The 14,200-nt window shown below is 34.4% G+C and overlaps 1 protein-coding gene and 1 pseudogene across 1 annotated transcript; both read right to left on the bottom strand.

Annotated features, from left to right (window-relative positions):
- Nucleotides 1-1,618: 1,618 nt before the first annotated feature.
- On the bottom strand, nt 1,619-3,446 carry LOC122304651 (protein FAR1-RELATED SEQUENCE 5-like). Its single transcript, XM_043116910.1, has 3 exons — nt 3,367-3,446; nt 2,519-3,262; nt 1,619-1,730 (listed from the first exon to the last, which is right to left on the bottom strand). The coding sequence occupies exons 1-3, from the start codon at nt 3,444-3,446 to the stop codon at nt 1,619-1,621; spliced, it is 936 nt and encodes a 311-aa protein (XP_042972844.1).
- A 1,992-nt stretch (nt 3,447-5,438) lies between these two features.
- On the bottom strand, nt 5,439-9,569 carry LOC122304650 (annotated as a pseudogene).
- Nucleotides 9,570-14,200: the final 4,631 nt, after the last annotated feature.

The following is a 14,200-nucleotide window of genomic DNA, read 5'->3' as shown; positions in this document are numbered from 1 at the left end:
AACGTCCTTTGGACATTTGCCTAGTTTAGGCAAATTTTTTATGGTAATTATATAATGAAGCAACGTCCAAGAGATGTCTGCCTAGTTGAGAGAAAATAACCTACTAATATATATGAACTATGTGCATGATAAAATAAAATCGTTTACAGATAATAAGTTACAAATTAAATATAATAAGTTGAGAAAAGCTTCAAGTCGGAATTGGTATAAAATTTAAAATTACACCAGCCAATAAATAAGATACACGTAAGAGTCTCATGTAAAGTATCATGATCCGCATATGAGAGGATTGCTCTCAATTCTGCAGAAGTCTTCATTTCACACGTCATTGTCATTTCACACTTCATTTCACAATTCATTTCACACTTGCACTCTCTCTCTCTTTTGTCCCTCACAGACTATTTCTCTCATTTTCGTTGGTTTCTCTCGAAATTATTGTAATAGGTGCTTTCGTTGGTTTTCAGTTTCATTTGCGATAGAAACAATGACTTCGAGTGAAAATGTAAAATCTGAAAAAATGGGTATTAATGGGATTAGACCGAATGCGATTCGAAAGGAGTTCAAGTTGGATTCAATGAATCTGAGTTTATCTATTTCTTTAGTTACTGAGATTTTTCGGGTTTTGAGTTGGGAAAGAGTGTCTGCCTTGCGTTTCTTTGCTTGGATTCTTACCCGTTTTCATTTCAAACAATGATTCCATTATGCGTTCTGTAAGAAGAGTTGTAGAGGTGCTGAATGAAGTCGGCGGGTCATGTCAAACCTCCGGGGTTCACTTGCTGATTGAAATGCTCAACAGCTTGGGTTCCTTTGAAATGGCCAAGTTTGTGATGTAAATTACTAAGAGGAAAACCGGTTATTACAACATTTTGATTAAGTGTCGGAGATGTGATTTCGAAGGAGCTAAGGGAATACTTGATGAGATGAGGCAAATGGGTTGTGATCCAATTGTCAACACTTACAACTACCTACTTAGTAGTTTATGTAGAAGTGACAAAATAGATGAAGCTTGTCAACTACTTGAAGAAATGCAAGAAAGGAATTTTCTTCCAAATCCATTAACCTTTGAGATTTTCATTTATCACTCATGTAAACTTGGGAAGTTCGATCTTGCAATCCAGTTTCTTGATAGGATGATTTCAAATGGTCTTGATAGTAGAAACTATTAATAAAATAAATAACAAAGTGAAAATAGAGATATGAGCATGTGAATATTTTCACAATAATATAAATAGAGACAAGAACATGTGAATACTTTCACAATAATAAAGTAACAATTACTTTACTTTAAAAAGACATGCAATACTTTGGTAACAATTAAAGTAGTAGAACTTGTTAATAAAATAAATAACCTAGTGTAAATAGAGATAAGAGCCTGTGAATACTTTCACAATGATAAAGTGACAATTACTTTCATTTTAAAATGGCATGTGAATACTTTGGTTGAACTTAAATTAGTAGCATTAACATTAACGCAATGGCTTCTCAAAAGTTGTCATTAACAACAATCCAAAATATGTCAAACATTTCAAAATATATCAAAATGGTTTCTCAAAATGTGTCATAATCCACAAAGCAACTCCAACAAAAACATTTCATCCAAAGTTTGGACATGAATGAATTAATAATTTTGTGATGCGTGAATATTCCACGAAGCACCAAAGTCGTGATCCTGTGACATGGTCGGATCTTGAGAAATGTCAAAAGCAGTTGCATAACTTTCTGGCATATTCCTATAAACAAAAGAAGAAGTTCATATTAAAAGATGAATAAATAAAAAATGAGAAATACAAATATACCAAGTGGCATAGTATTCAAATATGTCAAATGCAGTTGAGATAAAGCCCGGTTGTGAATCTATGTGAAATATAGTTGAGTTTGGTTCCCCCATATGCCTAAAAAAAAAATAGATTCCTTAATAAAGTTAAAAACTGGATTTAAGTAATTAATTAGAAACATAATTGTCACATTCTAAGTACCTATTTGATGTACAATTGGTTCTAACATGGCCCTCTCATTTAAAGATACTATATTGTTGCTTCTTGGTTGGACCATTTTCCTTTGGGTTCTTTTGGCGTAACGATTTGGGCCTTCATTTAGACATAATATGTAGAGGATTTTGTAAGGTGAAATTTGAGAGTACTTGCCTATTGACCCGTTGTGCCTTATCAACATTCCCGTCATCAACATTCATTAATTGAAGTTCTTGTTGGATATTCTTTATACCCCTTGAGACATGCTCATATATTTGAATAGACTACGATCCCATTTCAGCAACTTCATAAAACTGCCTTATCAAATGATGTTTCATGACAAATGTAGTTGGGATTGTATCCACTGGCCCCTCATCGCCATATATACCATGTATCACGCGACTCTTCGCATTGATTGTCCACCTCTCTAAGACATGTGATTGCAGTATGATGTTCATCATAGATTTTTTTTTTCCAAAATATGTAGGTTGTGGCGAAATAAAAATCCAATAAATTTAAATTGACAACATGTACAAGAAACATTGAACTTCTCCCTCCCAATTGTTACTTCATATGCAAGACTTTCTTTCCCATCAGGTGTCACCAAATATATTTTCCTCCCATCTTCCTCACGTGTTTTAGAGGTCTTGTATCGTTGGTTTTGAAATAGCTCTTGTTGAAAGTGAATAAATGACTTTCTAGTATAGATCTTGGCTGCTTCCTCTTCCACTTTGAAACAAGTTCTCATAATTGGTTTCGTAATTTTTGTCTTCACATCTTTTTCTTTCTCATTGAGATAACGAGCATTTAGTGCTTTATCGTATTGATGGATAAAATCACGAACCATTGTACCTGAACGAACAAAGTGTTTAAAAAACTTGTTCATACTTTCACTACGCTGAGTTGTGGACATTCCAGCACAAAATATGCCTCTCAAATAAGCTGGCACCCACTTTGCCCTCCTGGCATAAATGCCCTGCAACCAACTATTGTCTTCCAATTTGTACTTTAATAATATTTCAATCCATTCAAATTCAAATTCTTCAATTGTGAGTGTTTCATGAATACAATGGTAAAAATCTTGCTGAAATTGTGGGTACTTATTATAGACACGAGCTAAATGTTCAGGAACTTTTTGTAATATATGCCATAAACACAATTCGTGAGTTATATTGGGCAATACCTTCGCGATGGCCTTAGCCATTGCCTTGTCATCATCAGTGATTATTATTGTTGGAGCACGACCAAGCATCGCCTCTAGCCATGTTTTCAGCAGCCATGTATAAGACTCCCTGTTTCATTTATGAGTAAGGAACATCCAAATATCACAGATTGATGGTGATGATTAACTCCAGTGAACGGAACAAAAGGCATCTTGTAGCGATTGGTGAGGTACGTGGCATCAAAAGTCATAACGTCTTCAAAATACTGATATGCAGCCCATGATTTAGCATCTGTCCAAAAGCAATTTCCCATCGATCCATTTTCATGAACTTAGATTGAATACACAAAGCCTGGACTATTATGTTTGCTTTCCAAAAAGTAAGTGTACAGGCTTTGTGCGTCTCCCTCTCCCAGAAACTGTTTCCTTCGATTGCCCAAATAATTTTGAACGTCTTTATTGATGCAATCAATATTATAGTCACCACCAGACTCCTAACTCAAGATGGACATTATTTTCCGTGTTGGTATCCCCGACTCATTTAGTGTGTCAATTAAATTTTTTTGCGCTGGTGTTACCCGTCTATGCCCACGAAGAAAACTTGTACTCCTAGGTGTCAGCAGCTCATGATTATGTTGGAGTACAAACTTGGACACAACCAATTTTTCTCCATTCTTCCTTATTGTCATCATTGCTTTACACCCAATCTTTATTTCTGCAGTCTCGGGTCTTACTCTATTTTTCGATTTCAAATCCTGGCAACGGAACCCTTCCCTTGAACAAACATATTCTACCTCAATTAGTGATCTGTCTTCCTTTGCCAATCAGGTATGATTTGTTCGAATGCTAAAACCAGTTCATCTAGAGAAGGCTTTATAGCAAGTATGTGCATCTTCTATATCGTCAAATTGTAACCCCACATACGGCTCCACATATAAAGATGACCCGGTATTTGGTTCATTGGGCAAGCTCTTATCTTCTTCAAACTCAACGTCCAAATCTTCAATTATTTCAACTTCATTGGCACTAGAATTTGTAGAATCAAATACCTCAATATTATCCCTAAAAAAATACTCATCTTTTAAATTTTTACTCCACCTAATATCATGAAAAATGTGTCATTTAGAGAACAAAAATCTCATGCACAATAGTTAATAATTTAATAGAATTGAACCCAGAAATAAGATTGGCTATAAACATCATTAATTAAAGTAAGGTTGCACTACTGGGAATATACTTTTTAGTTCTAATCATTATTATAGAGGAAACAAACAAGGAAAAATTTTGGTGGTTCTATACCTTAAAAAGTAATCTAAACATTATTATCATAATGCACATTTTCAACTTAAACATATTTTATTCAATCATGCAGGTAATTTCAAAAGTTTCTAGTTTGGGATCATGTTCTTTACCGTTTGAGTTTTATTAAATTTTTGGTGAGCCGTTATGTTGCAGATCGGTAATTTGTAATAAAAAAAAAAAAATTATTTTTCTTCATGTTAGTGGATATGGCTTCAACAACAATCCATAAAAGTCATTTTCAAATATATAAAAACAAGTTTTTTTGTCACAGTGCTATGCTACATATTATTAAGTTACCGAGACATTTTTTTTTGTATTTTTTTTTTAAAAAAAGGTTAATGATAAAAAAAACAAACTTTTTTTTTAAACTTGACAAATTGTTTTGTGAGACAGCTTAATGCTACAAACTAAACATATTATGAAAAAGAAAGCTTAAAGCAATAAAAAAAAATATTGGAGCACGAAAAAAATTTCAGCACGTTAAAAATACCTTAGTTTGATCTGAAGAAAACAACAACATGTAAGGAACATGTCTGAGGAGAGCGACAGTGAGTGCGAGAGGGTAAAGTCTGAGAAAGGGTCCAATAACTTTAGTTTATCCAAAGGAGGAAGATAGAGATATTTGGGAGGGGTGGGGGAGGGTGGGGGTGGGTGAGATGGGTGTAAAGAAAGATAAAAGGTGGAGAGAGAAAAAAAAGTAAAAGTTTGAGAGAGAACATCAGAAAAGTGTATGTCCCGAGGAAAGTATTAATTGAAATGTAAAAGATCTCCTACATCTAAGTTGTATTTTACTTTTAAAGAAATCATTATGTGTCATCTTGTGATTGGTGGGTGTAAAACATATATTTACACCAAAGCTGGCTGCCAAGTGCACTCTAATAAGTTAGAATCATGGGAAGTTCTATTTTGTTGGTGATTTTGTGCCTGAATACATGGAAGCTGATCTGCAAAACCTGGTTACAACTACCGGAGGTAATGTTTTGAAAAGTAAAGAGGAGCTTTAGTGCCTGAAAAATAAATAAGCAAATCAATTATTTCAACCTAATGGGAAACTGAAGTAACATGGGACAAAACAAATATCGAGAATATGTTAACAGGGAATGAAATTAACTCTCTCTATCTTCCCATTTCTCTTTATGTTATTTTCTAATAACAGAACAGGGCCTTCAAAGAATTCATCAATTCCAAATCTTCCCAGAGCACTACTATTGGCTCTCGTAACTTTTACTCACCTATCAAAGTCGGTCTGAATACTACTCAAAAAATAGATAACATTATTTAAACAGCCCCCCTCCTCTGCCCTTCACCCCACGATTATAAATCAACTTTTTTCAATATATATTCCATTAATGTTGCAATCATACTAACAAAGAAATCAAAATCTTCATGGGGTAGTGTGTTTTTCTCCATGACATCTTTGAAAAGTGGAGGGCGGGGGCAAGTGCAGTCCAAGCACTAAATATGGCACTCTGGAAGTTTCAGTCACAACCACTTCATGTTCTGTTCCACCAATGGTGAATTTGGAAACAAAATTTTGGCAATCACCATTTTCTTGCTTCTCAGTGACAACTTTGTTTTGCATCTCTTTCACAACCTCCAATTCGCCCTATCAAGTATATTGTATATTTTGGATAAGTACTGGTGAAATCCAGTGAATCCAACCACAAACAACAAAGTGAACAAGAAGAAAAGAAGGATAAAATAAACAACCTAAAAGCAATCATAGATAGTGCTTTTATTTTTCTTTGTTTTAAGATCTTTATGAAGTGTGTTAAGAAACCATGACATCAATTCAATCGGGTCTGACTGTGCACCTATTCGAAATCATTTTTTTCTGGCTTTCATAACTGCCTGCAGAAACTCATGTGGGCTCACCTGTAAACATTAAAAAAAAAAGATTAAGATGAATCTCATGTCAGGAACAATTAATTCAATGTGGAAATCATTGGAAACAAAGCTATCCTTTGAAGTTCCGTGTATGCCAAATCTTTCGTGTGAGTTCTGCAAATTGATGAACAAGTAGAGATTTGTTGTGCCTATAATTTTCAGGGATAAGGAAAAAATTTCTTAAAGAAGTAACTCTTATCAAAGATTGTATTACGACATTCACAAAATCTGTATCTTTAATATTGTTAAGACCCACCTGAAATTTGCCAAAAGCATATCGGAGATATAAGGGAAGCACGGGTAACCGAACTCTTTTTCGAAAGGGATTCCGCACACATCTTTTCCATGATTATTTGAATCTTTTCCAATTTCTAGCTATCAAAAAAAAATTTGTAGCTAGATGACTTTCGCACACATCTGCTCATACATGGAATGCACCTTTTGTGTTTTTTAAATGAAATTATTATACTAATCAAGAAAGGGAAGAAAATATAGAAGTGGCAGAATCTTACATTTCAACAAAAAGATTACACTACTCTCAAACCCAAAGGAATGTAATCCTATGGAATCATAAAAAGAGCAAATATACCTATCATTAATACCATTTTCCTCCTTTTAGACAACATTCTATGAATTAATAGCAAAACGGTAAATGTCCACTCTCAGTAACAGTATCACATTTATAACTGACAACAACATACTGCCAATTTATTCAAACTACTTAATTAAACATTTTGGAAACTCTTTTTTTTTTTTTGATAAATCTTTTTGGAAACTCATCATCCAAAGGCAAGTCCAAATCCTAGATGGTGTGAAACAATCTACAAAGAATCAGTGTCCAACATGATTATGAAGCACTTACATAACATTAAAGCACAAGTAACTGCCACACAAGTGTCAAAGCAGGTTAAGTGTTCAATACTTATACATTGACCAAAAGAATATACACAAAAATACATGCACACTCGTATCAGATCATCCTCATTGCATAGAATGTAAAATCTAACTGGAAACCATCAACAAGCACTAATGCCCGATTAGATTGTAAAGAATAACTTCTTTATATATATATATATATATAATAAAGAATGGATTTAGAAACCCATTCACACAATGCACAATTATAACTGAAGTAGACTCATAATGCATAAATTCTTCTATTCTACAATCACATATTAAACTCTTTGTAGTTCCTAGTCAAGTTTGATAGGAAATGTATACAAAACAAGAAATGGATTCAATCCAAAACACCAATAATAACTCCACCAAAGGAAGAGAAAGGTAAATCCAATTATCTAAAGGTCCCACAAATACAATCGATTACTCTGTAGCAAGGGTCTTCCAAGATAACTAAAGTGCCCATTACATGCCAATTACAAAATCAATATTGAAGGCTCATCCCCAAGGAATTCAGAAGATGGTAGAAATTCATCTGGTGCAAAAGTTAATGATCAAATTATTAGCTCCTAAACACTCTTTAACCCAACATGCATCCCCAACTTCCGTCATATGAAGCATATACTTCTCAAAATCTTGTTTTAAAAAGTTATAAGAAGCTTTATTGAATCAAATAAATAAGCATATCCCAAGTACATAGGAAGTATACAAGTACTTCTCAAAATCAACTTTGCGAATACTAATAATTATTAGGGTTAGTGTGGTGTTCTTATTTGAAAATATCATTAGGTACCTTCCATCTCCCACAATGCACATAGAGACTATCATCACAATAATTTGTCTTTCTTGTTTTTTTTTTTTTTCAATAATATGATCACAGTGGTTTAAGAATCAACTTAAAAAAAAAAATATGATCATAGTGATTTGCATACTGGATTTGTAGGGACGTTGCAAGATCCAACACTCTACAACTATATCATGATGGAAGTGCTTATCATAAATCTAATGTAATTGAGAGTGATACACCACACTATTCCAGGCAATCAAAATTTTTTTGATCAGAAACAATTGTAATTAGGAAATGAAAACATCGTAAAATTCAGAGTCAATTCCTCCAAAGTAGCAGTCTACATGTAAACCCAAATGTGAAATTTTTATTCTTAAAGAAACAAATTAGCAATGATTTATGAGCTTTCATTTGAAAATACATATTAACCTCTACTGGTTTAACACGTAAAAATGAAGGCTTAAACATAATTAAAATAATTAAACATAATTAAAATTTATTCAAGTAGAGGAAGAAGTAGACCTACAACTACGACATTTTTTTTTTTTTTTGTAGAAATTGTAGACATCTTGGATTCCTCTCTTTTTAAGAGAACATGGCAGAAAATCATCTCACCTCTTCAAGTTGTAGGTTGCACGATTTATGCTTCTGTCTAACTTCCCTCCACTTGCTTACACATCCAACTAAACAAGCATTAGAAGGAAAAAAAAGTAAGAATAGATGTGGTTGGAAGACACTGTGATAGAGCTTGCTGCAGAAAATTTCAAAATTTGGACGTGTGTCGCTGCTATCTTTCTAGGTGTTGAACGTGAAGTAAGAGAGGAAAAAATGAAGTTTTAAACTAACCTAAACTTAGTCATCTAGCAAATGAAATTTAAGCCAAAGTTCATGCCCTATTTCATGAACATATAAGCTGAAAATGAGGGGGGGGGGGGGGGGGGGGGGGGGGGGGGGGGGGGGGGGGGGGGGGGGAAGAGAGAAACAAGAACATCAAAAGAATAAACCTGACCTACCTATCCCAACCTCTTCAAAGTGTCACCCCCAAAGCTTAAACAAACCAGTGGAGAGGGTCGACCAGGAAAATGCTCCTCTCACAGCCTTTGCTATCATCTTACAAATACACATAAAGCATAAGTTAGGTCTGCTTCAAGCACAAGTTCAACTGATTTTCGTCTTACTCCCAGGCTATAACAGATTCAACTCCAAAAAACCACATGATATTTTCATTCTTAAAGGAACAAATTAGCAATGATTTATGAACATCACGCGTACCGTTTACCCAAAACAAGAAACCCGTGATTTGTACGCCATCTTAGCCTCCACATGCTTGCATAAAAAAGATTCACACCATCATGCACAATATAATTTACAAAGAATTAAATGCAGATAAAATATACTGATTTGCATAGAAAAAGAGAGGAACAAAACAGAAAGATGGGAGACCAAATCCAACCCAGCTATGAAATCTCTGCACACAAAACCTCGGGTGGCTCACCTTCCTCCTCGCGTCCTTCAAAGATGGATCAACACCAGGCACCGAGTCGAGCTTCAGTAACAAAGCCATTAGCACCTCGTTCATCCTCAGCCTCGAGCGTTAGGGTGGGATCGCATTCCTCTGATCGATGGCCAAATCCACCACCTTAGATCTCTCTCTCTCTCTCTCTCTCTCTCTCTCAGGCCTCTCTTTTGACCATTCGTTCAGATGAATCTTGAGGGTGAGGCTGAGTATGAATGAGGAGCTAATAGGGTAAAAAGACTAAAACATTTGTAGGCAAAATAAAAATAAAAGCAAGCAGACTGTAATTTTAAAATAAAGTGAAGGGTAAGATTGGAAATGGAAAGGACTTGCACGGATAGCATGCACAAAAATTGATAGAACGAGTAAACGGAAACGGAAGGAGAATTTACTGTTTATTCCTGGAGCAGTGGGATAGATACTTATTATTATAGAAAGAAATTGACGTGATTTTATCCAATTAATTAGATATATTTTATAATAAAAATAATTATACAATGTGACAAATCACATCAAATTATATCAATTTGTAAGATTTTTTTATGTAATCTTTTTTTATGACGAAAGTATTTCTCAATAAAATATTTGTGCAAGTTTCAAATTTTTTGGTAAATATTTTGATAAAAAAGTTAGATTCACTCGAGAAAAACTAAAAATAATTTTGGAGAGAAGCTTACTCCGAAAACATTTAACTAATTATATGTATAATTGCTCTTGTAAATAACTACCACTTGATTTTCTAAGTAGAAAAACCCCTCAACCTAGCCTAAAGAATGGTAGAGTTAAAATAAGGAAAATGATAATATGATTCTCAAATATATCTACTAAATGTGTCTACTCATATATTTTAATTTTTTTTAATGATTAAGAAAGTGACTATTAGTAAAATTTTATTTTATTATTATTTTTTCTTAATGATTAAGGATGTTTGATAAATGCTTAAAAGAAAAAGAAAAAAGTTATTTGCATTGGTGTGCATATTTTGGGTGCACATTTGGTGTACACCTTAACATTGTCCTCAAAATAATATTGCCTACGAATTAGCTAAGTTTAATGTCAATGTCGTACAGATGTAGGGTTCAGGATCTGATGTCATTGATTGAACTGGCATATTCAATGTTGATGGCAATGCACTATTTTGAAAAGGTAGATTAGTACAAATGTGACAGGAAAAGATGAGGATCCTGCAACTTGAGGAGATATTGAGCATGCATCAGTATTTAGTTATAACTTTGATTATGAGTATCAGGATCGCACATATGACCACAATTTGGAAAGCTATTTACGCTTGGTGGTCACTGTCTCAACCTCGAAATCAGACATTTTTTTTCTATGAATTGTCCATTTAAGTTAATTTTTTATGGTGATATTTCACTTTATGTTTTGAGAAATGATTTTTGTTTTCACTTTGGGGCTAGATTTTGGCAAGATACTTATTTTGTTGCTTATTTGGACGGTTGGCTTTAGCTATTTAAGCTCTACTGATGGGCTTCAGAATGAACTTTCAGACATTTATCAATAAACACTAATCTTTGATTTTATCCCAAGGTTTTCTTTCTATTTGCATTTTTCTCAATCTCAATCCCTAATTTTCGTTGCTTAACTAGCCATTAGAATAAGCCCTATACCATCCAGCTTCACATATGTTTGCAAAGAGTTCTTTTAGTCATCATTTATACACCACACACATGTTAAGGAAAAGAAATAAAGTAATAAAAAATAAAAGCAAATGTGTGGTATAGTGATTACGCCTAAAGAATAACGCAGTAGTTGTAGCATTGTTTTGGGGTATCAATTCTACAGGGAGACAAATTAAAAGAATAGCAGAAGGAACAAAGATTAATTGTAAATGTAAATTATTAAATGAATAATTGAGAACAAAGATTAATTGTAAATGTAAATTAAAGTGAAGCAAAGTTACTAACGGAAAAAGTAATCAAATTGATGAACAGTAGAGCGACGGGAATCCCTTGCACAAATCCGGTATTTTAATTATTCTTAATTCATTGAATAATTCAATTGGAAACTCAATTTCCAAAATTCTCAATTGGAAGATATGGATTTATAAGCCAAAATTAAACCAATGTAACCCTTTAAAAAATCATTCACTACTTTTAAAATACATAAATTATCATCCCTATTAAGAAAATCCAATGACGACAATATACTCAAGGAATGATATTGCAGCAAAAAACTAAATCAATATAAATAAATAATTGATCCAAACATAATCAAAGAACTAATCCATTCGATAGAAAAAGCATGACTAAATCTATAAACAAAATAAATTCTATGATTATTCGGGGAAAAAAATCAACAATGAATTGAGAATGATAAAACAAAAGAATTTTAATAATTGAAAATAAAATACATAAATTAAAAATATCATCTAATGTGCAAATTCATCCCTACCCCTACTTGAGAATTTAGTTACCTAAAAATATAATGGACAACAAAAATCTCAAAAGAAAACTGAAGCGATGGCGGCCATGGAAGTGATTGTTTTCTCTCTTCAAATCTGTTCCTTGTGCCTCTCATCCTCCTTTATTTCGTGCTAATGATATGCTTATGTAGAGTAGGAAATAAACCCTAAAGTCTTCATAATTTTCGCATAAAAAAATGTCTAAATTTTAGGACTCATCTTGGCAATCACGTACGCACTTCAGGGGTTTGAATTTGGAAATTCTTATTAGAGACAAAGTTATAGATATGTAAGATATCTTTCTAATTCATCAAGAATTGGATAAATTTGATATGTGAGTAAAACGTTATGGTCAAAAAACTAAAATATGTCTAGACTATCTTCTAGCAAATTTCAGATTTGGAATTCTTACAGTTTCCTTTTATGATTTTTTTTCTTGATCCAAATTGCTCTCAAACCCCGTGAAAGTCCTCTTTGAATTTGACTGGGCTTTAACTTGCTCTTTTATAAACTCTGAAATTAAACATAAAAGAATTATTTATGAGCATCTCAATATAATTAGAAACTCAATTCAAGAATACATTAATTTTTATGATTTATATTCACATTTTAACATTTTAATCCAATAATAGGATATTTAGAATGCGCTTTCACTGACTCATCATGTAGAGATGATAACTAGAATTTTTTTAGACATGTCTTTGGATTTTCACAAATTATATTTTTTAGCTTTGTAAAGTTTGTAAATAAATCTAGAGCAAACTAGTTTGATGAATTGAGGGTTGTGAAATTCTATATCAGAAGGACTATTATGTGGTACGAATGCAACTGTCCACTAAGATGGCTTTCAGATATTTTTTATTTGTTTTTAAATAACGAAAATGAGCTAAAATTAAAAAGTAGAAAAGTGCTATGTACAACCTCGAGATAACCCCACCGCAGCCTTGTGTCCTATGTGGTTTAAAAAGAAAACGACGTTAGTTTATTTTGTTGAAATTCCCTCTTTGTTCTCTCATTCTCGTGTTTTCAATTTTCGTCAGACCTCTCTCTCCCTTTCAATTTCCCTCCTTGTTCTCATCCCAACAGGACTTCCAAAAGCATAAACAATTTCCCCTCTGATTTTCCACTGTGGTTAGCCTCCATTGCTAAAAGCTGCCACCGTGATCACTAGTCTGCAAGCCCGACCGGCGCCATCGTGAAGGGCTCACTATCCCCGAACCACTTCACGTCTCAGCTACCCTGGTTGCACAACTATGAGACATTGCACCTCTTCACGCCACCACCGCACCCCACAAGAAACCACACAACCCACAAGCCTCCACATTCAAACACCGTTAACCCACACACCAACACTGTCACATAGCCACTTGAACCACCACCCCTAGTAGCCACCACAATTCCCACACATGGCCAACAAGCCACCTACAATCACACGGAAAGTCTCTATTTTCACACCTAAGAATAGAGCAACTCACACCCAGCAGCTCCTCCACAAATTTTTCATTAACCGTGCCGTCTCTCACCACGATTGCACTGCCTGTGAGCCTCTCTCCTCCCATGGTCACGTTCAAGAAATCACTACAAGAAAAAGTCATTTTTACAGCCAAAAAGTTATTCGGGGAGCAACAATTGGATGGTAGAAGCTGTTTTCAACTATAGCCGTGTTTTTGTTCTGGTGAGCAAAAACAATCACCACTAAAAAGACCTCATGTGGCGAGTTTTCACGGACACAAAAGGTTATTATGAAAACCTCGCGGCTTTTCTCCCTAGCTACTTTCTTTCCCTGCCTAGCCGCCCCCTTGTTTCTTTTCCTTCTCCCCCATTTTTTCTTTTTCCCCTACTCAATACTCCCTCTCTATTCTCGGTGAGTTTGTTGCCGCCATTCCTAAGCCGTGCCTACTGTCGTGCTGTCACAACCTAGCTGAGGAGGTGAGTCTCTCAATCCTCCATCAACATCTTTCTCTGTTTTCGTGTGTATGTGCACCTCTCTCTCTCTGTCTGTTTCTCCCACTCTCTATTTCGCCCTAATTATCTCTCTCCAGTTGTAGCCCTTAATCTCTCTCTCTCGGTTCCATCTTCATATGTGGGGATCTCAACCGAAGCATGGACGAGGGCTGCTACTCAATGAATGGCTCTATGTTCTTCAACTTTTTTCCCTCTCATTTTAGGTAAATGTATTGCAAGCATGCTATTTGAGCATAGTTTTATTGCCTTCATCTCTGTTTGTTTTGATTTCGTAGATTTGGACTTCCTGTTT

The sequence above is a fragment of the Carya illinoinensis genome, chromosome 3 (genome assembly GCF_018687715.1).
Source record: "Carya illinoinensis cultivar Pawnee chromosome 3, C.illinoinensisPawnee_v1, whole genome shotgun sequence".
In the NCBI taxonomy this organism is placed as follows: domain Eukaryota; kingdom Viridiplantae; phylum Streptophyta; class Magnoliopsida; order Fagales; family Juglandaceae; genus Carya; species Carya illinoinensis.
This window is presented reverse-complemented; position numbering and strand designations above follow the sequence as displayed.

Excerpts from the sequence above, each read along its gene's own strand:
- LOC122304651 (XM_043116910.1), bottom strand. The coding sequence starts at position 3,446 with ATGGGAAATTGCTTTTGGACAGATGCTAAATCATGGGCTGCATATCAG. Across the intron at positions 3,263-3,366 it reads GTTATGACTTTTGATGCCAC|GGAGTCTTATACATGGCTGC; the intron begins GTACCTCACCAA and ends TAAATGAAACAG. Across the intron at positions 1,731-2,518 it reads GTAACAATTGGGAGGGAGAA|GAATATGCCAGAAAGTTATG; the intron begins GTTCAATGTTTC and ends TTTTGTTTATAG.